General features: G+C 38.0%; 2 protein-coding genes across 2 annotated transcripts in view; both read right to left on the reverse strand.

Annotated features, from left to right (window-relative positions):
- LOC113613083 (mucin-19-like) overlaps positions 1 to 6,226 on the reverse strand; it is a 39,100-nt gene extending 32,874 nt beyond the window's left edge. Inside the window, exons 1-2 of the mRNA XM_027093517.1 lie at positions 1,897 to 6,226; positions 1,594 to 1,692 (exon numbers count right to left, since the gene is read on the reverse strand). Coding sequence (XP_026949318.1) covers positions 1,594 to 1,692; positions 1,897 to 6,226 — 4,429 coding nt within the window. The remainder of the gene's footprint in view (positions 1 to 1,593; positions 1,693 to 1,896) is intronic.
- Positions 6,227 to 18,292: 12,066 nt separating this feature from the next.
- MUC19 (mucin 19, oligomeric) overlaps positions 18,293 to 25,767 on the reverse strand; it is a 68,783-nt gene continuing 61,308 nt past the window's right edge. The window contains 5 exon segments of the mRNA XM_027093518.1: positions 18,293 to 18,369; positions 19,108 to 19,173; positions 20,127 to 20,219; positions 21,970 to 22,047; positions 22,325 to 22,423. Of these exon segments, the coding sequence (XP_026949319.1) occupies positions 18,293 to 18,369; positions 19,108 to 19,173; positions 20,127 to 20,219; positions 21,970 to 22,047; positions 22,325 to 22,423 (413 nt within the window).

The following is a 25,767-nucleotide window of genomic DNA, read 5'->3' on the forward strand; positions in this document are numbered from 1 at the left end:
AAAAAACTAAAAATAGAACTACCATATGACCCAGCAATCCCACTACTGGGCATATACCCTGAGAGAACCATAATTCAAAAAGAGTCATGTACCACAATGTTCATTGCAGCTCTATTTACAAGAGCCAGGACATGGAAGCAACCTAAGTGTCCATTGACAGATGAATGAATAAAGAAGATGCGGCATATATATACAATGGAATATTACTCAGCCATAAAAAGAAACAAAATTGAGTTATTTGTAGTGAGGTGGATAGACATAGAGTCTGTCATACAGAATGAAGTAAGTCAGAAAGAGAAAAACAAATACCATATGTTAACACAAGTATATGGAATCTAAAAAAAAGAAAAAGGTTCTGAAGAACCTAGGGGCAGGACAGAATAAAGACACAGAAGTAGAGAATGGACTTGAGGACACAGGGAGGGGGAAGGGTAAGCTGGGACGAAGTGAGAGAGTAACATTGACATATATACACTACCAAATGTAAAATAGCTAGCTAGTGGGAAGCAGCCACATAGCACAGGGAGATCAGCTCGGTGCTTTGTGACCACCTAGAGGAGTGGGATAAGGAGGGTGGGAGGGAGATGCAAGAGGAAGGAGATATGAGGATATATGTATATGTATAGCTGGTTCACTTTGTTATAAAGCAGAAGCTAACACACCATTGTAAAGCAATTATACTCCAATAAAGATGTTAAAAAATATATATTGTCTCCACTATTTGTTTTGCTGTAGAACCTGGACCAAGTTATGTAATATCTTTTCTAAGTTCTTCATGAGTAAAATGAGATAACAATATTTATTTAAATAGTTAACATAATAGATTTTAGGGCATTGTATTATTTAACTGGAATTATTATTAATTATTTTGCCATGTTTAATTAGCCAGTGAGCATGAAAACAAGTCAAAAAATACATCTCACATCTCCTGCTTACTTACCAGTAGTAGTGGATCTTTCTGGTGCAATTGTTGAGCCAGGGGTGGCTCCTAAGGAATGTGAGATTAAAAGAAGAAAGTCATGAGCAATGTTCTTATTTTATTGGGACACTACCTGGACATTTAACAATTTAACTACTTTGAGTCCAGATGTTGCAGTTGCAGTACTGGTCTGAAAACACCTAACAAAATATCCAAGGTCCTCAATACCAGATAATTTGGATCAGATTTTCTGATTTCTAAACTTATAATACACTAATATCCAATAATGGATATTTATGAGATTTATCAAAAAAACTTATGTTGGGTTGTAACTGGGGCCAATAGCTTCCCTTCCCACTCGCCTGATTTTCTGGGTGTAGTTGATCTGGTCATGCTTTCACCCACTTCAGTAGTTTCTCCATATGGTTCTTTAGTTGTGTCTGGTTAAAAGGATAACTGACTATTATCTTCACATGGTTCATTTTGTAAAAATTATAAACTTACTGCCATTTAAGTAAATTTCAAATTTAGATGTTAATAATAAACCTAGAACACCTCTTAATCATTTCTCAAAAAATGTGGTCCTTGCTTAAATTAACTTAAATCATTATTGTAATTTGGGCCTAAGGCATGCTCATATTGGACCACCAAAAGAGCACCCTGGTGAGTCTTGCCTGCTTGGTTCCCAGCAGAAGTGGTTCCAAAGCTTGATGCTCCAACTAGGCCTCCACTACCAGCACCTCTGGTAGTTCCTACTGATCTACTGATTCCACCTGGTCACAAAAGAAGTAATAGGGATGAAAACATAACCTTCTTAAGGGGTCTGAGGAATCAATTTAAAACAATAATATTCTACAAAGTTCCCATCTTTGAGTTCTAAATAGTATAATTCTGATAAAGTAATATAGTTCAAAATTAGATCTCTATTAAATTAAAATTATTTATATTATTGTCTAAATATAGCTAACTTGTCTTACCTTCATATGTGGTAACCTCACTTCCTGGCCCCCAAGTTGTCCTCCTGGCCCCTGTGGTTGTAAAAGTTGATGATCCAGTTGTTCCAGATCCTTCAACTGGTGTCCCAGTTGTCCATGATCTTCCAGTTGATGGTCTAGTTGTCTTCGATCCTTCAGCTGATGTATCAATTGTCTCTAATACTCCAGTTGATGATCCAGTTATCCCTGAACCTACAATAGATGTTCGTGTTTTCCACAGCACTCCAGTTGATGGTCCAGTAGTCCCTAAACTTACAACAGAGATTTTAGTTGTTCTTGTCAATCCATCTGGTGATGCAGTTGTCCCTGATCCTTCACCTGAGGGTCCACTTGTTCCTGATTCAACAACAGTGGTCCCTGTTTCTCCAGATGATGATCCAGTTGTCCCTAAACCTACACTGGATGTTATTGTTGTCCTTGTCACTCCAGATGATAGTGCACTTGCCCCTGAACCTATACCAGATGTTCTAGTGGTTATTGTTAGTCCACCTGCTGATCCAGTTGTCCGTGATGCTTCAGCTGATGATCCCCTTGCTCTTGATTCAATAACAGTAGTCCCTCTTTCTCCAGATGGTGGCCCAGTTGTCCCTGAACCTACACCAGATATTATTTTTGTCCCTGTCACTCCAGATGATGGTCCAGTTGTCCCTGAACCTACAACAGATGTCCTAGTGGTTATAGTCAGTCCAGCTGTTGATCCAGTTGTCTCTGATCCTTCAGCTGATGATCCACTTGACCCTGATCCTATAATAGTTACCCCTGTTTCTCCAGATGACGGACTAGCTGTCTCTGAACCTACAACAGATGGTCTACTTGTCCTTGTTACTCCAGGTCTAGTTGTTCCTGAAGCACCAGCTGACAATACAATGGTTGATGAAGTTACATCTCCTGGGCTTGTTGTCCATGATTCTCTAGTTGATGCTTCCATTGTCCCTGAGCCTACGACAGAGAAGCTAGTTGTGGCAGTCAGGCCAAGTGATGATCCAGTTGTCCCTGATGCTCCAGATAATGGTGCAGTTGGCTCTGAACCTACAATAGATGTTCCAGTGGTTCTTGTCATTCCAGGTGTTGATCCACTTGTCTGTGATCCTTCAGCTGATGATCCACTTGCTCCTGATCCTATAACAGTGGTCTCTGTTTCTCCAGATGGTGGTCCTATTGTCCCTGAAACTACACCAGATGTTATTGTTGTCCTTGTCACTTCAGATGATGGTCCAGTTGTCCCTGAAACTACAACAGATGTCCTAGTGGTTATAGTCAGTCCAGCTGTTGATCCAGTTGTCCCTGATCCTTCAACTGCAGGTCTGGTTGTCTCAGATCCTATAACAGATGATCGAGTGGTCTCTGAAACTCCCGCTGTCCTTGTGACTCCAGGTGATGGTACAGTTGTCCCTGAACCTACAGCAGAAATACCACCTGACACTGATTCTCCAGGTGATGATCCAGTGGTTCCTGTTTTCCCAGTTGATGGTCCAGTTCTCCATAAATCTCCACCTGATGATCCCGTTGTCCCTGACCCTACAACACTTGTTCCAGTTGATGCTGATCCTCCTGGTGATAATACAGGAGTCCTAGTCACCCCAGATAATGGTTCAGCTGTCCCTGAAATTTCAGCATAGATTATAGTTGTTCCTGTAACTCCAGCTAATGAACCAGTTGTTCCAAATCCTTTAATTGATGTTCTAGTTGTCCTTGATCCTCCAGATGATGGTCCAGCTGTCCCTGATACTTCAACTGCTGGTCCTGTTGTTCCTGAACCTACAATAGATGTTCGTGTTTTCCACAGCACTCCAGTTGATGGTCCAGTAGTCCCTAAACTTACAACAGAGATTTTAGTTGTTCTTGTCAATCTATCTGGTGATGCAGTTGTCCCTGATCCTTCACCTGAGGGTCCACTTGTTCCTGATTCAACAACAGTGGTCCCTGTTTCTCCAGATGATGATCCAGTTGTCCCTAAACCTACACTGGATGTTATTGTTGTCCTTGTCACTCCAGATGATAGTGCACTTGCCCCTGAACCTATACCAACTGTTCTAGTGGTTATTGTTAGTCCACCTGCCGATCCAGTTGTCCGTGATGCTTCAGCTGATGATCCCCTTGCTCTTGATTCAATAACAGTGGTCTCTCTTTCTCCAGATGGTGGCCCAGTTGTCCCTGAACTTCCAGCTGATAATCCAGTTGTCCTGGTACCTGCAAAAAAAGTTCCAGTTTTGCCTGATTCTTCAGCTGATGTTTCAGTTGTCGATGATGCTTCAGCTAATGATCCAGTTGTCCCTAAACCTACATCAGGTGATTCAGTTGATACAGATCCTCCAGGCGATGATTCAGGGGTCAGTGTTGCTCTAGATGATAGTGTAGTTATACCTGAATTTACAACAGAGATTCTATTGGTTCCTGTCACTCCAGATACTGAACTAGTTGTTCCTGATCTTTCAATTGATGTTCCAGTTGTCTCTGAGGGTCCAGATAATGATTCACTTGTCCCTGAACTTACAATAGAGGTTCTAGTTGTTCCTAACAGTACAACTGTGGATCCAGTTATCCCTGATCCTACAACTGATTGTAAACTTGTCCCTGATCCCATAACAGTCGTCCCTATTTCCCCAGATAATGGTGTAGCTGTCTCTGAACCTACAAAAGATGACCCAGCTGTTCCTGATCCTCCAGGTATTGATCTCGTGGTGACTGATCCTTCAACTGATGGTAAACTAGTTCCTCTTCCTATAACCGTGGTCCTTTTTGCTCCAGATAATGGTGCAGTTGTCTCTGAACTTACACCAGGTGGCCCAGTTGGTGCTGATCCTACAGGCAATGATCCAGGAGTCCCTGATGCTCCAGATGAGGGTACACTGGTTCCTGATCCTATAACAGTGGTACCTGTTGTTGCAGATAATGGTGCACTTGTCTCTGAACCTACAACATATGGTTGACTTGTCCCTGATTCTCCAGGTGTTGAACTAGTGGTGGCTGATGCTTCAACTGATGACAAACTGGTTCTTGACACAATAACAGTTGTCCCTGTAGCTCCAGATAATGGTGCAGTTATCTCTGAACCTACAACAGATGGTCCACTTGTCTCTGATCCTCCAAATATTGATCTAGTGGTCGCTGATCCTTCAACTAATGGTAAACTTGTTACTAATCCTATAACAGTGGTTGCTCTTGCTCCAGATGATGGTGCAGTTGTCTCTGAACTTGAACCAGGTGATCCAGGGGTTGGTGATCCACCAGATAATGATCCAGGGTTCGCCGATGTTACTGACGAGGGTAAAATGGTCTCTAATCCATAAATAGTAGTCTTTTTTCCTACAGATAATGGTGCAGTTGTCTCTGAACCTACGCCAGGTGGTTCAGGTGCTGCTGATTCTCCAGGCAATGATCTAGGGGTCCCTGATGCTCCAGATGAGGGTAAACTAGTTCCTGATTCTATAACATTAGTCTCTGTTGCTCCAGATAAAGATGCAATTGTCTTTGAACTTACACCACGTGGTCCACTTGTCCTTGACCCTCCAGGTACTGATCTAGTGGTCTCTGACCCTTCAACTGATGGTAAACCAGTTCCTGATCCTATAGCAGTGGTCCCTGTTGCTCTAGATAATGGTGCACTTGTGTCTGAACCTACAATATATGGTCCGCTTGTCCCTGACCCTGCATGTATTGAACTACTGGTGGCAGATCTTTCAGCTGATGGCAAGCTGGCTCTTGATGCAATAACAGTGGTCCCTGTTGCTTCAAATAGAGACACAGTTGTCTCTGAACCTACAACTGATAGTCCAGTTCTCCCTGATCCTCCAGGAATTGATCTAGTAGAGGCTGTTCTTTCAAATGATGTTAAACTGTCTCCAGATCCTATAAGAGTGGTGCCTATTGCTCCAGATACTGGTCCAAATGTCTCTGAACCTACAACAGGTGGTCCAGTTGCTGCTGATCTTCCAGGTGATATTGCAGGGTTCCCTGATGCTCCAGATGAGGGTAAACTAGTTCCTGATCTTATAACATTACTCCCTGTTGTTCCAGATAATTGCTGAGTTATCTGTGAACTTAAACCAGTCAGTCCACTTGTCCCTGATCCTCCAGGTAGTGATCTAGTGGTCCCTGATCCCTCAACTGATGGTAAACTGGTTCCTGAACCTATAACTGCAGTTCCTTTTGCTCCAGATAATACCGCATCTGTCTCCCAAAAAATAACATGTGATCCAGTTACTGCTGATCTTCCAGGTGATGGTCCAGTGGTCCCTGATGCTCCAGATGAGGGTAAAATGGTTCCTGATCCTAAAGCAGCGGTCTCTGATGCTCCAGAAAATGGTGCCATTGTCTCTGAAACAACACCAGGTGATCCAGTTGCTGATGATCCTCCAGGTGATGATCCAGGGTTCACTGATGCTCCAGATGAGGGTAAACTGCTTGCTGATTCTATAACACTAGACCCTGTTGTTCCAGACAATGACACAGTTATGTCTGAACTTACGCCAGGTTGTCCATTTGTCTGTGATCCTCTAAGTAGTGATCTAGTGGTCCCTGATCCCTCAACTGATGATAAAATGGTTCCTGATCCTATAGTTGCAGCTCCTGTTGCTCCAGATAATGGTTCAGTGGTCTCTGAACCAATACCAGGTGGTCCACTTGTTGCTGATCCTCCAGGAGATGATAAAGGGGTCCCTGACGTTCCAGATGAGTGTAAACCGGTTCCTGGTCTTATAGTGGCAATTCTTGTTTCTCCAGATAATGGTGCAGTTGTCTCTGAACCAAGGCCAGGTGGTCCAGCAGCTGATGACCCTCCAGGTGATGATCCAGGGGTTTCTGATACTCCAGATGAAGGTAAACTGGTTCCTAATTCTATAGCAGTAGCCCCTGCTGCTCCAGATAATAGGGCAGTTGTGTCTGAAACAATACCAGGTGATCCAGTTGCCGATCCTCCAATAGATGATCCAGATGTCTCTGATGTTCCAGATGAGGAAAAACTGGTTCCTGATCCTATAGGAGCGGTCTCTGTTGCTCCAGAAAATGGTGCTGTTGTCTGCAAACCAATACCAGGTGGTTCACTTGCTGCTGATCCTCCAGTTGACAATCCACATGTCCCTGATGTTCTGGATGAGGTTAAAGTGGTTTCTGATCCTATAACATTAGTCCCTATTGTTCCAGATAATGGCACAGTTATTTCTGAACCTACTCCAGTTGGTCCACTTCTCTCTGATCCTCCAGGTAGTGATCTAGTGATCCCTGATACCTCAACTGATGGTAAACTGGTTGCTGATCCTATAGCTGCAGTTATTGTTTTTCCAGATAATGCTGCAGTTGTCTGTGAACTTACATGAGGTAGTGCAGTTGTCCCTGATCCTTGAGGAATTGATCTAGTGGTCCCTGTTTCTTCAGCTGAGAGTAAACTTGTTCCTGCTCCTATAGCAGCAGTCCCTGTTGCTCCAGATAGTGTTGCTGTTGTCTTCAAACCAACACCAGGTGATGAAGTTGCTGCTGATCCTCCAGTTGATGATCGAAGGGTCCCTGATGCTCTAGATACTGGTAAACTTGTTCCTGATCCTGTAACACTAGTCCCTGTTGCTCCAGATAATGGTGCAGTTATCTCTGAACTTACACTAGGTGGTCCACTTGTCCCTGATCCTCCAGGTAGTGATCTAGTGCTCCCTGATCCTTCAACTGATGGTAAACTGGGACCTGATCCTATAGTTGCAGTTCCTCTTGTTCCAGATATTGTTGCAGTTGTCTCTGAACTTACAGCAGGTGGTCCAGTTGTCCCTGATCTTCCTGGTATTGATCTAGTGGTCGCTGATTTTAAAACCGATGTTAAACCTGTTCCTGATCTTATAGCAGCGGTCCCTGTTGCTCCAGATAATGGTGCCATTGTCTCTGAACCAACACCATGTGGTCCAGTTGCTGCTGATCTTGCAGGTGATGATCCCGGGGTCCCTGATGCTCCGGATGAGGGTAAACCTGTTCCTGATCCTATAACATTAGTTCCTGTTGTTGCAGATAATGGCACAGATATCTCTGAACTTAGACTAGTTGGTCCACTTGTCCCTGATATTCCAGGTAGTGATCTAGTGGTCCCTGATCTCTCAACTGATGATAAGGTTGTTCCTGATGATATAGCTGCAGTTCCTGTTGTTCCAGATAATGCTGCAGTTGTCTCTGGACCAATACCAGGTGGTCCAGTTGCTGCTGATCCTCCAGGTGATGATCCAGGTTTCCTTGATGCTCCAGGTAAGGGTAAAGCCATTCCTGATTCTGTAACTATGTTTCCTGTTGCTCTAGTTAATGGTACATTTGTCTCTGAACCTACACCAGATTGTCCTGTTGTTGCTGATCCTCCAGTTGATGGTCCTGGGGTCCAAGATGCTCCAGATGAGGGTGATCTGGTTCCCGATCTTATAACAGTGGTCCTTGTTGCTCCAGATAATGGTGCACTTGTCTCTGAACCTACAACATTTGGTCCAGTTTCTATTGAATTTCTACGTGTTGATCCAGTGATCCCTGATCCTCCAGATGACCATAAACTTGTTCCTTTTCCAATAATAGTAGTTCCTGTTGCTCCAAATAGTGGAGTGGTTGTCTCTGACCCTAAAACAGATGGTCCAATTGACCTAGATTTTCCAGTTGTCCCTGATGTTCTCATTGATGGTTCATATGTTCCTGTCACTGCATCTGATATCTCAGTGGTTCTTGATCCTCTAACCGATCGTTCACTTGTCTTTGAACCTAAAGCTGATGATGCAGTCGCCCCAGAATCACCAGTTGATGGTCCAGTAGCCCCTGATACTCCAATTGATGATCCAGTTGTTCCTGATCCTCCAGTTGATGTTTCAGTAGTCCCTGTCACTCCAGTTGATGGTACTGTTGTCTCTGATTCTTCAGCTGATGATCCAGTAGTCCCTGTAACTCCAATTGATTGCACAGTTGTCCTTGATCCTTCAGTTAATGGTACTGTTTTTCCTGAGACTTCATTTGATCGTTTAGTGGTTGCTGATTCTTCTGTTGATGGTCTAGTTGTCTCTGTCACTCCAGCTGTATAAGAGAGACATGAAGACACATAAATGAAATTACTTTCCAACCAATCAAATTCACAAACAAGGAATGCATTGAAGCACTAAGATGAAGTGAGGTGATATCCAGCATCTGGGGTTCTAATTTTAGACTCCCTGGTTAGCAAATGCCTCTCTGAAAAGATGTCATTAATTTTGAGCTCTGACAAGAAGCAGACAACTATGTGAAACTCTAGGGGAAATATCCTTACAGGCAGTGGGATCAGACAGTGCAAAAGACTGAAATGAGCTGTTTATGCTAGAGAAGCAGAACTAGATGAATGTATATGGATCATGGGAGATTAGGAGGAGAACACTAGAAGGTGAGAACATGTACATAGGATTGGGCAAGTTATTTTGAATCAGGGGAGGGAAATTGGACATTTTTCTAAATGCAATGGAATATAATGTTATGCCTTGGAGTGATAGATTTACATATATTTAAAAATTTCTCTTTCCACTCTGTAGAGAATGTATGGTAAAGGGTGTATAATAGAAGTTGGAAGACCAGTATGAGGTTATTTCAGGAATCCAAATGATATATAAGTGCCTAGGGCTAGAGTGGTGACAAAGGAGATTGAGAACAGTGGATGGATTCAGGATATGTTCTAGAACTAGCATTAACAGGCCTTGTTTGTATTGGGAAGTGCAAAATTAAAAGAGAGGCATCAAGGAAAACTTTAAGATTTTTTCCTGAGTAAAACGAGTCAGTTATGGTACCATTTAGTGATATGGGAAAGACTGATAGAACAGGTGGGAGTATGAAAGAAAATCAAGAATTCTGTTTAGCTCATGCTAAATCTGCGATTTCTATTAGACATAAATGTGGAAATATCAAGTTATCGATTACTCAATCTAGAGATTACTAAATCTAGAGATCCAGAGAAGCCAAGACTGGGGATATATATTTGGATATCTAAATCTAAAATGTCTTCGAAAGTTTCTTATAGCTGACTTCCTATGGATTATGCAACCATGCCCACTAGGCCTGTCTTGTCTCTGATTACCAGAAGCTTCTTTCTGAGCTCAATTTAAGGGAACTTCCCACCCGCCAAATCATGCTCTTGCATTTTTCTACAGACTAGTTTGCTATCTACCAGCTAAAACTGTGATTGCCTCTGAAAACTTAACTTTATTCTCATTCATGCAACTTTGAATTAGTATTCTGTTTGAGTTCTTGAAGCAATTAATTCCACCATACCTCATACCCTGTCATTCTTTGACACTGAGTAAAGCCTACATTTCAGTTTCCTCTATCATCTGTGGCATTCTAAAGTCATGCTGGGCTTTGTCTCTTTTATTCTAAACTCTTACTTCTTCCACAGCCTGTTCTCTATCACAATTACTTTTACCCTGTCCTCTGGAATCCACATTCAATGATTTTAAAAATTCTTCTATATGCTTAACTGTTTTACAAAATGCTTCTACTTCCTCCTGGGCTTAACCTAATGGACTTAATTCTGCAACAACCTGTCATAACTCAGAATGCTCCAAATCTTTATCTGAAGAATTCTAAAGGACCAAATGAGGATGGAGGCCTTGGATTTGTAGAGATATGGATCTACACAGTGGTGTACGTGTGTGGATGCAAAGCTCCACTACTTGAGTATAGCAACAAGTAGCCTACTCCCTCCCACATCTCCAGTTCTTCTGGAAGGTGCTCTTTCACATAACCTGTTATTTTTACTTCATTTATAAGAATAAAGCTCTTAATCCTTTACCAGACTGTGAGTTCCTATTCCTCTATTTACTTATTCACCAGATATCCACCAGACACTTATCAAGTCAGTCATTCAGCTAAGTACTGGGAATACAGCTGAAAATAAGAAAAGGCAAGTTGACAAGATCTTTCTATACTTTTGACAGAAATTCACCATGTTGGTGGCCTATGTAGTAATGGTGAATAACTGGATGAAGAATCAACAGTGTAGGCCCTGTTTTGGCCTCACAACATACTCATCCTGTGACTGAAGTAAACACATTAATTTTTTCATAAATAAAATGTAAATAATTCTGAATATACTGTCAATTGCTCAGGGCAGTTGTATAATTCAAGTAAGTAAATGTATGTGACAACACTTTGTCCATTTTACACTTAGTGCATTTGTTGCTGCTCATCATTTTTTATTTTTGCTAAAACAGATTAAGGTGACTCACAAATGATATTATACAATGGTTAATGATTGCCTCATATCTTTATTTTTATCCATTAAGTTGTATCAATATATTGGGTAAAAATCAAGGTATAAAAACAGTATTATTTTATTCTACCAATTATATTTCTCAAACACTTTTTTTTACCTATTTCATGAGAAATATTCATCAATCCTATTTATTTGTTTGTTTTTAGTCTCTATCTTTAGTCCTTCGAAACATGTTAAGTATTATGAAGCACAAACGTTGTTTAGTATGGGTTGAGCTTTGAGCAAGTGAGGTATTGTCATGTCCCATTTGCAAATTCTAGAAAATAAGGCATTTTTAAACCAATGTGTAGAGATTTTAGGGAGCAAATTGTTTTCTGAATTTTTAGACAATTCAGAAGCCAATGTTATTTATTAAATTACTCTCAGAAATTGGGAAAGCTGTTCATCATGGTTCTAGATCACTTTTCTGTTCAATAAAGAACTTATGGAAAAATATATTAATATTTTAAACTACACTTTCTAATATTAATGAACCGTGAAATTTTTCTAATACTAAAGATAGTGGATTTTTGCAAAAGACTGCAAAATGAAAGACTCTAACTTTAAATTTGAATATGCTTGTTAATGCCTGATAACTTTTAATATCCAACAGTCTATTATTCAAGAAAGAAATGAATTTATTGAACTCAAATATTTCTGTAATGGGAAAATTATATTAACAATCAATAAAATGCAAAAATAACTAATATTTTTATAATTATTTAGTACTTTCAATCCATATTTATTTTTGCTTGTTGTTGAAGTGATTTTGTGTAGTGTAATGCAGATCTTAGATAAAGAAATGGAAATAACTGCATGGGAAATACATCCTAAAAAGTCCCTAACTCAAAGACAACATTTAAGGACCAAACAGAAGATGGTCACTATTACTTTTTTACTTAAATCCACTATGATTGTATCAAGTAACATTCCAGTGATTTCTAAATTGGCCATATAAGAATATCGGATTTTAAATGCCACATTAGTCTTGTTTAGTAATGGAGAACACCTGAACTGTCAGATCACTGTCATACTCTGTGACACTAGTTGTACCACCTGACGTTCCAGGTGTACCTGTTATAAAGGGAAAAAAATGGAAAAGTCTCATTCACAGAATTTCTTAAACTATGAGATAACCGATTCTGATTTAAATTAACTTCCAACTAAAGATTACAGAAGCGTTTACTTTTCCATATCAATAATAATTATTACCCTTTATACATTTCAAAAAAATGTGCTTTGACATACATTTATTCATTATTTCATTTGATCCTCATCACAATGCTACTCAATAGATTGCATTACTCAGTTTTTACAGATAAGAAAACTAAGGTAATAGAGGTTAAATGATTCACTCACTTAATTACATGATATTGATTCTAGGAGTAGTGTTTGCATATGGACACTGCTTGGGCAAGTTGTTTATTTATTTTTCTTTTTTCACATCAGAAATGATTATTGAATGTTTATCAAATGGCTTTTTTAGCCTCTTTGTAGAAAACTACTTGTTTTTATTTCTCTTAGAGCTATTAGTACAATGAACTATTTTAATGATTTTGTAATTTTGAAAAGCTTTCATTGAAAGTTAATAAGAATTATTATTAAACATTATTTTAATACACTTTTGGATTCTAATTTTAGCCACTTGTCTTTTGCTATGCAAACTCTTTAGATGCTCATTTTTTTTTTTTGCTTTTTGCTTTTTTATTTCTCTTTTGATAGTTAGAAAGGTGTTTTCTGGTTTTCTGCGGTACGCGGGCCTCTCACCGTTGTGTCCTCTCCCGTTGCAGAGCACAGGCTCCGGACGCGCAGGCTCAGCGGCCATGGCTCACGGGCCCAGCCACTCCGCGGCATGTGGGATCCTCCCAGACCGGGGCACGAACCCGTGTCCCCTGCATCAGCTGGTGGACTCTCAACCACTGCGCCACCAGGGAAGCCCAGAAAGGTTATATTTTTTTAATATAATCCCATTAGCATCCTCCCAATTTTCTTTCAGATAGTGTCTATTGGTTGTCCCCTGTGGGCAGCAATAAAATTAACTCATAATCTCTTCTTTCCTTGTTCTCTTTCTCTTCTGTAGTTTCCAATTTAAGTAAATACCATTTTCTTTCTTAATGCTCATGTTTTTACTTGGTCATTTATACTTGGACGTTTTTACTTGGTCAAATATGTAACGCTTATCTTCCACCTTTCTTTCAAACTTTGTTATAGTTTTAGAGCTACAGTTAAAAATAGCGTTACAATCTTTTTGCTTGTTTTCAAGGCATCTTTTTGCTGCTTAACACTCCTCCAGTGATTTCATTATGAAGGTCTCATGGCTATCTAATTCCCTGAATTCTTTCATATTCCTATAGCTTTAATACTTGAATTACATTTAGTTAGCTATGAAAACCTTGGCCCACATTCTCTTTCCTTAGGTATCTAAATGCTACTCTACTCTTGTCTAATGTTAACCTGATTTTCTTTCTCTTTTAATAGCTGCCTTTTCCCTCAACATCCAGAACATTTCTTTATCTTTCAAGCTTAACATTTTTCTAAAATAAGCCACAGAATTGACTGTTCATGAATGATTCTTCCAGGTAGGTCCTTTCAACGTGTAGATTTGAAAATTTTTTTTATTACAGGAAACTTAATCTGATTTACAATTTTAAATATTAGTTCTATTTCATTGCCTTTTCTTCTCCAGAAACTGCAATTATATATACATATATATATATATACACACACACACATATATATATACATATATATAATATTTTTGTCTGTTTCCTATAACTATGTCCTACTCTGATCCACTTTACCTTTTTTAAAAGTGTCTGCAATTTTTTTGGGGGGGTGATATTTCCAATTCTACCCTCTAATCCCTTTCCCATACTTTCAGTCATTTATTCTCTGTTGGGTACCTTGTTATTTGGTCTTTACTTTCAAGAAAAATTTTCTTTTTTTTCAATATCTCTCCTTAGTTTTCATCAATTCCAATTTAACATCTTCCTATTATTTATCTGTTTTTACCCTGAGTTTTTTAGTTTATAATTTTGATGTCTCTTTATATCTTCAGTTGTTTCTTTATTTTAAGTTTGTGTTAATGTTATGTTTTTCAAACTGAGCAGAACCCAGATAGTTCCCCCAAGTACAAAGGCCCTTCCATGTCCCCTGCCTCTTGTTTGTAGAAAAGCTGAACTCTCCCAGGCCTCCCTGAGTCACAAAAGAACAAGTTCAAGCAGTTAATGATTAAGGAATAGAGTCACAGAATCTTTCAGTGTCCGGTACACATTCCTGAGTTGTTTTACAGATAACTATGACTGCCACCAGAGGGAAAAAGCTAACTTCATGATGACCAGAATGTACCCATGACATAGGCTGGCCTATGTCAGCCATCTATGGCTAGCACAATTCCAAGAACTGGCCTCAGGAGAATGGGATTAACATTGTTGCTCATAATAATCTATATCTTTGAGGGTATCAAAATAATTATGACTTGCTCTGCCTGCATATGTAAGCAGGCAATTAAAACTTTCAGCAAAGAGATGCTACAGACCCATGTCAACATCTTCCACTCTAAGAATATGGTGCCATATGTCAACATGAAGAAGTTACAGAACATGGACCTTCACCCCTAATCCCAGAGAAATAGAATGATGTCTGACAGTGGGGATTTGTAAGAAGCTCCTTTGCCCCTTTCCTGTTGCCTGCTTCTGTTCCTCTCAAACCTTATAGAAATGAGATCACTCGGCAACATTTAACTTAACTCCTGACTTATGCCCTAATGAATGCACATAATACCTTGCCTAACCTGTTGATTCTTTCCCTAGATTAAAAGCAGTAGGAATGAGGGCTTCCCTGGTGGCGCAGTGGTTGAGAGTCCGCCTGCCGATGCAGGGGACATGGGTTCGTGCCCTGGTCAGGGAAGATCCTACATGCTGCAGAGCGGCTGGGCCCATGAGCCTGTGCGTCCGGAGCCTGTGCTCTGCAACAGGAGAGGCCACAAGAGTGAGAGGACCACGTACCACAAAAAAAAAAAAAAAAAGCAGTAGGAATGAAGAATTCTGTAGTTAAAGAGTGACTAGCTTTCTACCCCCAGACTCCCCCTTAGCAATTCTGCAGGCAGACAATGCAAGCAAGAAAACATCTGAAGAAAGATCATGAGGAGTCAGGCATTCTGCATGCAATGGAGAATGATACAGAACCTAACATTTTGCCTCAATGATTCACTGATTCTTTCCCTGTTTTCCCTTTAAAAACTGTCATGGCCAAGTAGAATCTTTGGAATTGGTTCTGGGACATGAGTCCACCTTCTCCTCAGATTGCTGGACTTGTGATTAAAACAACTTTTCCTTTCTACCAACACTTGCCTCTCAATATTGGCTTTCAAGCAGTGAACAGCCAAACCTGAATTTGGTAACATTTTAGTGTTCCTCTGCTTTATGACTAGATTTTTAGAATTTGCTTGCTATTGCTGAAAATTTCTGAAAATGTATACAAAAGAATAGTTTAAAATAGATATTGGAATTTAATTTTTTTCATGCCTTTTTATTTTTGCATTGTGTTTTCCTAAAACAGCAATAGCAGGAGATCCTATGCAGTGAGGGCACAGAGGCTTCTGTGAGGTTCATCAGATTTCTAAGATCAAGGGCTTCCTCTTGTTACATTGAAGGGAAGATTCTTTTATAAGTGGAGCTTTTCCTTTTTCTGTCTTCTAATTTTTAATTATTATACTGTTTTCTTGAGACCCTGAGCATTTTTTTTTTCTTTTTCCATTGACATTCATTCTCCAAGGATTCCTTCACCTTCCAATATGCCTCCTTCCCCTTTACAAGCAGTTACATGCCTTCCCAAGACTGCCAGTTCTCATTCCATGAACTCTCCAATCCTTTCTTTCAAACTCGCATTCACAAATGCTCTGACTTGCCAGATCCCAGATCTCTCAGTATTCTCTAATCAAGGTGAGGACCTTTCCTTTTGGAGGTGAACCCAGTTGATGCTACCTACATTCTACCACTATTAAAGACCTCTCTATACTTCCCTCTGTTCTGATGCTCTGACCTGAATCTTGATTCCTCTATGAGCCCCAGAGCGCTCTTTTCCAGTCTTGAGATTTTAGTCTTCTCTAAATATTCTAGATATGGGCTCTGTGTTGATATTTCTGGTTGGTGAAAGGAGGTATGTGTAGCTTCTAATGTATGCAGCCACCATTTTCCTCTTTTTTAAAAAAATTTTTTTCACAGGTTCCTTGAGTTTAAGTGCTACTCAATCCTAAGAGCATCAGTGCACATTAAGGATCAGATCCTTAGTCCAGATCAGACACTGATGAGGGAGGTGTGGTGGAACTGTTAAAAAATCAGGTCCAAACTTGCCTGATTTCCCGGGACTTGTGGCTCCAGTGCCTGGTTCCCCACGGGTGTTGCCACCTCCAGCTCTGGGGATTGCTCCAGGCAATACCCTAGGCAAGGCTTAATTTTATAATGGGAGAAAAAAGCTAGCTAATTAAAATATAAAATTGATCATTTTATGAAGATGGCCTGTGTAAGAACAAATAAAAATTTTGAATAAGAGGCTTAATTCTCTCTATTGAAAATAAGGGAAGAGACTTCCCCTTTCCTTTTCTTAGAGTATTTACTTTAGAATATCTGTAAATGCAAGTTCTTTTAAGTGTCTTTGAAATGTATGTAAATCTTTCAAAAAAACTAAATAAGCCTCTTGTCAGCTTAATGACCCAGAAATGTCTTTCTCAAGGGCTTGAGCACTATCTCTTTGAAATGTAAACATCTAAGAAGACAGTGGTTCTTCCCCCTCCAGATACAAAACTTCCTCCTATCATCAAGATAGAAGTTTTATTTTTCTGTATAAAACCAGTTATTAAATAACCAGATGGTCACCCAATTGCCAGGTGAATTTAGAATGAACTATATGTAATAAATGGTGCTGTCAAGTTCTCTTACTTACGGACTATTTTTCTGGAGAACATGCATGTAGCAGATTGTATTGGCTTGGTGAGATTTCTTTCTGTCTTTATAGATCTTTAGTGAATTGGCTATAATTTGCATCACATTCTGGTTTAATGCTTATTCAATAATAAAACTGTTTTCTTTGTCTTCTACCTTTGTGGACAGGGTCTCTGGGTTGGGAGATTTTGTTTTCAATTCTATTTCCCCAACACCTGAAATATGATTGCTGTTTATTCCTCTGAAATTGAATACATCCCTAAAATTTCACTCAGTTTACTTATGTTTTGAGTGTATTTGCTCAAGTTAAAGTGTATAGTTATAGACAAAGAATGTCTCCTGCCATTCCAGTAAACAAAGAATGTTGCCTGCCATCACACCATCAGCTACTGCGGCCTCCCCCACCAACAGTGCGCCCTCAGGGGAATTCAAGATGGAGAAAAAGAGGATACTGGCCCTACATAGTTAAGATGAACACCTAAGGAATAATTTCAATGAGCCTAGACTCTTGTATCTTCCCATACACAGAAAAGCACTAAAATCATTAACTTGAGATGTCTGATTTTTTTATGATTAGCTGTAATCTTTTGATGTAAGACTACATGTATTGTATTCAGCAAAAATCCTATATATCTTGGCTCCTCCCTTACCTCTTCGGAACAGTTCCTCAGAGCTATCTGAGAGGCTGTATCATGGGCTATAGTCCTCAATAAGGTCCCTAAATAAAACATAACTCACAACTTTTAGGTTGTGTGCTTTTCTTCAGTCAACACAGTCATAGTGTACTGATCATAATGTCATATTCTTTTCAAAATAGAATAATTCTTTTGCCTTTAACCCCAACAAATCAGTTCTCTTACTAGAAGGTCCTCTTGAGTTCCCACTTCAACAATTGTCACTGAACATTTCCTCGATTTAGATTATCTTCTATTGGACATGGTTTTTGCCTTTGTGTGTATATAAATATTCATTTCTCCTGATCAAAAATCAAGTTCTAAGAGAATAAGTATCTTACTCTTCTCCTCTCCTACTTTCTCTAGGGCACCCAGTGTGATGTGGGCACACATCAATAAATAACTCTTGATTTATTTCTGATCTTCATCAGTTTTGACATCACACAAATAATAATAATTAAATTTTCCAGAAAACCTTGCCTCTGACAAAATTTTAAGTAAAGAACTCACATTTCCATTGTCTGGTTTTATTCTGATTATGTTCATTCAGTACCTGCTGCTCCAGAAGTGTTTTCACCAGCAGCTCCAGTGATGGCAGCATTTTCCCCTCCAGTTGTTCCTAATTGAAAAGAACAATGGTTCTCAGTGGACATTGGGGTTGCCAGATATAGCATATCAAAATAGATGACACCCAGTTACACTTGAATTCTAGATAAACAACAATCACATCCCAATTATTGCATGGGGCATACTTATACCAAAAAAATTTCTTATTTATGTGAAATTCAAATTTAAATGGCATCCTGTGTTTTATCTGGCAACTCTACTCTACGTAGATGGTTGTAATGAAAATGCTCAAACTACCCATATTCATTTGTCCTAAAATTATAACTGTTAAATCCATAGTCATTGCTCAATTCACCTAAATTCCTCATGAGAACTTGGAGTCTCAACTCCTGATGGAGCACCACCAAAGTGTCCTGGTGACCTGCACCTTGACTCTGAGCTACCAGTTGGGCTGGAACCATGGAAAGGTGGTCTAGCTGTGATGCCACTGCCAGTTCCAGTGGTAGTTCCAACAAATTCTCCTGTTACACCTGATAAACAGTATTGGGAGAGTATATATATTATTATGACAATCCAGTACTGTAGTACTTTTGAAGGGAAGATTTGGAGAAACCAGAAAAAAGACTTCTTGAAAATGTTAATCATGTTTATACTATTCTACATCCTACATCTTTTGTTGGATGGTATGTTATCAACTAATACTAAGTGCAATCAATGGTATTCTGATGAAAGACTGCCCTTTTTGACAAAAGTCGTGGCCTCAGTGAGATCCTCTACTCACCTAACTTACCTTCAGATTGTGTCACTTCACTGCTTGGTGCTCTAGTTGTTTCACCAGCTGATGATCTGGTAGTCTCTTTCAAAATAAACAATATATATCAAATTACATATATATATATATATATATATATATAAAGATCTTTAGTTAAGTGAACAGAATATGCTGTTCTCTGTTTTCAAAAGACTTGTCACACTTATACATTCCCAGTTCACTCTTTCCAAAAATTGATCATAAGAACCATCTGGGTTGCTTATTAAATATACAGATACACTAGCCCAGTGATTCTCAGCTCCAGCCTATACATTGGAACCAACTGTAAGGCTTTTAAAAATTACTTATGCCTGGGTCTTTCTTCCAGGAGTTCTGATTCAATTACTCTGTAAAAGCCTCTTCAGTATGTATTTTCAAAAATCTTTCTAGTCAATTCTTATTTGTAGCCAAGATTGCAAACCATTACTTTAGCCCCATTTCACATTCACAGCCTCAGAAGTCCAAAGGCAGGAGTCTTAGAATCTGAAACATAACACGCTTTGCTATAAATCACCTCTGAGCTAATGTTAGCGAAACACTGCCATTAATCCCATAAATGCAGGGATAGTGAGGTCACGAATATGTGCATTTACTAGTAACTAATAACTCAGAAGTGCTGGCTACTTCCCTAAGGTCAGTAAGAAGATGCCTCAGACTTCCCATTTCAATACCTGCTTGGCCTCCCAGGGTTGTGCCTGGGGTAGGTGAGTTCCCACTTGTGCTCTTGCTTCCATGCATGGTTGTGAAACCCTCTGATACTCCTGGGGTCCCTGACACAACAGCAGGGAATGAGCATTACTTCCATTGTTGCCGGATTCTACATACCACTCTTCTCTAATGTGACAGAATTGAGGTTTCTCACATAAAAGACAACTTTAAATGATCCCTATGATTTCTGTGACTAGATGGTCTTATAACACATAGAGCTTAATCTTTAGTTCAACCTGCAATATGTTCAGTGCCATTTAACAGGGGTTAAGGAGCACATCCTGATCTGCCTAATTTCCCTGGGCTTATTGCTCCTGTGCTTGGTTTGCTGGGTGTGCCGTCTTCCTCATCTCCTGTTGTTGGTGCAGTAGGACCCCTGTTCCTGCTCATAAAGAATAGCAGTTTGAAAAATAACCTAGACATAAATCAACTCATGTAATCCTATAAAAATCCTCTGAGGCAGGTAATACTACTATTCTCACTTAACAGACATGGTTAAGTGACTTGATCCAGGTCACCCAGGCAATCTAGACCTAAGTTCATACTCTAACACATGCTTCTCAGAAGATCTGTGGTAAAAGATCAATTCTGTAAAATTTTCAGTCTTCCATATTGATGCTTTGGAAAAATGCCATGAAAGGAGAGAAATAAAATTAAAAAAAAATAAATCCATACACAACATAAGCTTTTATTCAACAAATATAAAAATTGCTGTGTCAAATTGCCATGTTTCTAAATACTTGTTTTCTGTTTCTGTTCTTATCACTTCATGGACCAGTTACAAACAGTTCTGAATTGCACTCATTGGCAGAGCAAACTTTGAGAAGCCCTGGACTGACTTGTCATTATCACACAAATAATTCCCATTCAAATTCTAGAAAATATATACTAAATAGTCATCACCCTCAAATTTCAGTCAATTCACTGATCTAGTTGGAATTAAATAGTTTCTTAATTTGTGCTACCCTAGCTTACATCTTTCAACACATTATTTTTTATGCAAACAATATCTTATTCCAAAAAGTTTTTGACAAAGATTTTAAATTGAGAAATTTACTAAGGGAAAATAAATGTAGGAAAAATAAAGTCAGGCCATCGATTAGTTAATAAATGCATAAAGAGAAATTCCATGAAAACACTATAGAAATGGCTTTTAATGGTATATAAAGGAGTTTTGATTTATCCTAAAAGCAATCTGAAAAGTTGAAAGATTTTAAGTAGTGGAGTGGTATGATGACAGTTGAGGTTTTGTAGGTTCATTCTGGTGTGGTATCAACTAAAGTGTAAATTGGGAGGGAAGTGGGAAAGGGTGGGAAAGTTCTCAACATTGACAAGCATCCATTGCCTAAAGGGCTTGTTAATACACTGTTTGCCTGGCTCCACACTAAGAGCTTCTGATTCTAGGCAGGTAGGCCCCAAAATTCTGTGCTTCTAAAAAGTTTGCAGGAGCTGTGGATGCTGTTGGTCTGGGAACTGCACTTTGAGCATCACTGTATCAGAGGAAAGTGAGCGAGGTGGGTGCATGTAAAGACTAGGTGGAAAATGTTTAACATCTGATCAAAAGCAGAGGCAAATGTGATGCACAGAGGAAATTTAAGAGTTATTCAATATTTAAAGTCACTAACTTGCAGCATAAGGGACAGGGTGAACTCAGGCTTGTTTGTTTTTAATCAAAATCATCTACACTTAAAGAAGTCAATAATATTTTATTCATGAAACCAACAGTAGTTGAAATTTAGTCAGTGATGCACAAGGGCAAGCATACTCTCACTGACTTCTCTTGGATGTTTGCTCTTAGGCACAGATCACAGAATTGTGGAGCTATGACAGAGGAGGCTAAGGGTCTGGGTTCTAATCCTGCCTCTGCCAGTTTTGAGAACTTTTATTATTTTCTTCCACCTGGGAAAAAAGACACATATTTCAGCATAATTCAGAAATTTCAGTGTGCCATAGAAATGTCACTAATATTTTGTTAACATATAGATATTAATTTTTGAATTTTTCCCAAAGTCATCCAGATAACATAGTGCTGACACCAGACCCCTGTTGTCTAATGAACTCAGAGTACAGTTGTTCTTGACTTGAAAAGGAGAACTGCTTGTGGAAAGAAGCTATGGACTCATTTCTTTGTCTCACCTGCTCTGAAGCCTATGTCACTTGTGCTTCCATCTTCAGCGCCTGTGGTTGCACTTACTGATCCTCCAGTTGACCCTGATGAAGGTAAAGAAAAAACAGTTTTTTTCTGTTAAAAAAGTGCGTGCTGTCAACTCTCAAGGTAATGGGTGTATATGATTATAACATGATATTCAATAATAAAGTAACTTGTGCAAAAACTACGGAGTCTACATTTTAATTACATATAAAGAACATCCAAATCTGATTATATATAAGTCAGATACATTTATTTTGTAAAATATTGCAGTGAGCAGTATTGCCTGAAACCAGCTGCTTAGGAGTGGCTGGTATATTTGTTCTGAACTTAATTTACCTGATATAAGCCCAGGACTGGTGAAGGTGGGGACCACTGCTCCTGTGGTGCCCACACTTCCAGCTGTGGAGGTGATAGGCACTGGAGTTCTAGTAATACCTGAGAAAAATATAAAGTGAACTTCTCATCTCAAGTTTACTTGGCCTTTAATACCAATGGGTGATTTAACTGTTCAGTCAATTCCTACTATAGAAAACAGAATCATGAATCCAGTGACTTTCTTCAAAGAGTCCTTAAGATTTTTGTTCCGTTATTACTTTCCTACTAAGATTTTGGTTTAGTTCTTGCCATATTTTTTTTTAACAAAGTCATGTTATCTTTTCCCACAAAAGAACTTGGGAAGAGGTAGGTCTGAAATTGTTGATATAGCAATAAAAAGTATGGATAAGCCTCTACTAACAGGAATATATGAGAATCCACATCTACTTGTCTTCATGGTTTAATTACCAAAACTGATAGATAAAGCATTTCTGTTCTCATTAATTTTGACATCCATAACCATTACAATTTCAGTTGATTTTTCCATTACTTGCAGATGAACATACACACTAAAGTACTTGATGTTATGAATTACTGTGTATCAGATTCTTTGTTGCCAAGACATAAATGATAATAGAAAGAGCTGTCTTTACCAAAATATTGATAGCTCTGTGTATTACAAAGTAGTAATCCACCCTAACAATTTTCAAAGTGACTGTGTCCATTTATTTTTACCTCATGATAAAATTAATAATTTATTTTATTATTTTAACCTCATTTATTTTTCACCTCTCAATAAACTTAATAATTAAAATAAAATCTTGCAATTCATTTCCCAGCTACTGCTAAGTTTTTTGTTTACTTCTAAGAACCATTTAAATTTTTATAAAATCTTTTATAACTGATTAATTTGCCTTTTTTCTTCAATGGATTCTATTTTACTTAATATAAATTTGAAAGATAATCTTAAGGAGTATCTATAACATTTACCATAATAAACAACACATTCAGTATTGCAAGGTTTATTTTTTGCAAAATATCTTATTCCTGAAAAAAGTTAAAAATACATAAAATTGGTTTTAATTAAGGAAGCAGTATACTTGTGATTAATTATTAAAAATACTAAACTCCTCTGCTAAAATTTAAGTTTATTTACATAATGAATTATTCTTTAAAAAATTGTAAGTAGTAATAAATTTGACTTTATTGAGTATTTATTATGTATTACACAAAGCTGCACTATCACATTTACTCAAGTCCTGTAATGTAGATATTATATTTTTCATACTTAAAGAATGAGAAAACTAATCTTCAGAGTGTTTGACAGATTAAAACTAGGGTCATACAGCTAGTAAGTAGAAGAGAAGAGATTCTAGTTCTTATTTATCTGCTTCTGCTTCCCACTACACTCAACTGGCTCTCTGTAATATCCTGGTACAATTATCTTCTTTCTATGATTGATGAAATTTTAGAATAAGCACATTATACAAACAAATAAAATTTATATACAACTTATATAAATTCTGATAAAATTTAACTTTTTGAGACAAGAAAGATGCATTTTAAGATATCAAATTGTTATGTAACAGAAACCTACATTTTAATTATATGAATTAGTATCCCATTTAGTCAATGAGCTATTTTTAGTTTTAATAGAAACGTATTAAATAAGTTATAAATTTATTAAACTTATTAAATAAGTTATAAATTTATTAGAAACTTATTAAATAAGTTATTATAAATTTTAACACAAGTCCCAATTTGAAATTGGAATCTGCAATTATATGCTACTACTTCAATAACTGATTTAAATTAAATTTAACTTTTTTTAAAATATCAAAACACAAAAGCCTTAAGACTAGAATCTAGAAAACTATGCCCTGGATTTAATCCTTTCTCTGCTACTTATTACCAAGTGACCTTCAACACATGGCTTAACCTTTTGTGCTTCCATTTCCTCATTTGTAAATTGAGGAAAATAATGGTGCCCACTTCATAGAATTCTATACCAAATGAGATAATATGTGTCAAATAATTATAATAGTGCTCAGTAAATGTTAGCTCTGTGTCAAGATTTGTCAAGCTAAACAGGAAAAAAGCATAATTGAATAATTTTTCTTCTAAAAATAACATACTTATTGCAATGGTTGGCTAAGCATCTCTCAGGGCATTTTAACCCTTTGAAAGCCTTTACTGTATAGAAAATAAAATAGATATATAAGGCATGGAAAAAAACTTAAGCTTTGCATATTGCTTCCTTTAACTTCCTTTAAAGTTTTAAAGTCAAATACATCATAAATCCTCTTCTGAGCACCCAGGCCTTTCTCCTTCTATCTGGCAGGAACGCCTTTGATCCATCCGAGAAGGTCATTTAAATTTATGGAAGAAACTTTAAAATAACTTGTACAAGTTATTGTACAAGTCATTTTCAACTTATAGGTGAGAAACAAAAACAAAAAAATAACTAATGGCCAGTGAAAAGTACTTGATACAGGGAAGTATTTGATCTATTACTTGATCAAAAGTACTTCACCCAGGGAACAAGATAAGGGAAAAAAGATGCCCTTCTGCACAGTCTTTTTTTGAAATAAATCTTACCTATTCAAGAATCATAGGTTTTTTTTTAAATACCACATTGATATCTTAAGACAATGCAGAAAATAAAAATAGAAGAGTTTTGGCTAAATTAAATTAACCCATTAATCATATTGGTTCAATTCAAAAGGACAAATATATTATCCAAAATGAAAGTACATTTAGAACATTGAGACTATAAACCAAATTTCTGGGTAAAATGGGTTCTCATGTCTAAGAAAAAAATCCTTCCATCCATCGTAGACAGTTCATGGAGAGGCAACACATGTTCAAAATGATGTGTCTTCCTAGCTATATTATATCTGGAAACATTACATTTCATTTTTCAGTGTCTATTTAAATATTCTTAGTTGAGGCATACTATATTTAGAAAGAAACAAGAAACTTGCTAGTAATGATGACTAAACTCTTATCTTGGGATCCATTTTTCTCATCACTGATCAAGAGAGCTTCACCACTAGAAAGCTAAAAACCAAAAATCATTATGTAGTTATGAATTCATCACAACTTGTCAAATGCTGTTCAACTTTTAAATCACTGATGTCAGTAAAAGAGATGGGATATGATTTTCAAGCCTTCACTTCGTGCAAGGCAATTTCTCCACAAAAAGGATCCTTACTTCCTTTAAAAAATGTTATAGGTAATCTGATTTGCAAAGCAGAAATAGAGACAGAGAACAAACTTATGGATACCAAGGGGGAAAGGGTAGAGTGGGAGGAATTGAGAGATTGGGATTGACACATATACACAATTGATGCTATGTATAAAATAGACAACTAATGAGAACATACTGTATAGCACAGGGAACTCTACTCAATGCACTGTGGTGACCTAAATGGGAAGGAAATCCAAAAACTAGGGGATATATA

This window comes from Aethalodelphis obliquidens, unplaced genomic scaffold (assembly GCF_003676395.1).
Source record: "Aethalodelphis obliquidens isolate GAN/ISIS:26980383/991018 unplaced genomic scaffold, ASM367639v1 scaffold84, whole genome shotgun sequence".
NCBI classification, from domain to species: domain Eukaryota; kingdom Metazoa; phylum Chordata; class Mammalia; order Artiodactyla; family Delphinidae; genus Aethalodelphis; species Aethalodelphis obliquidens.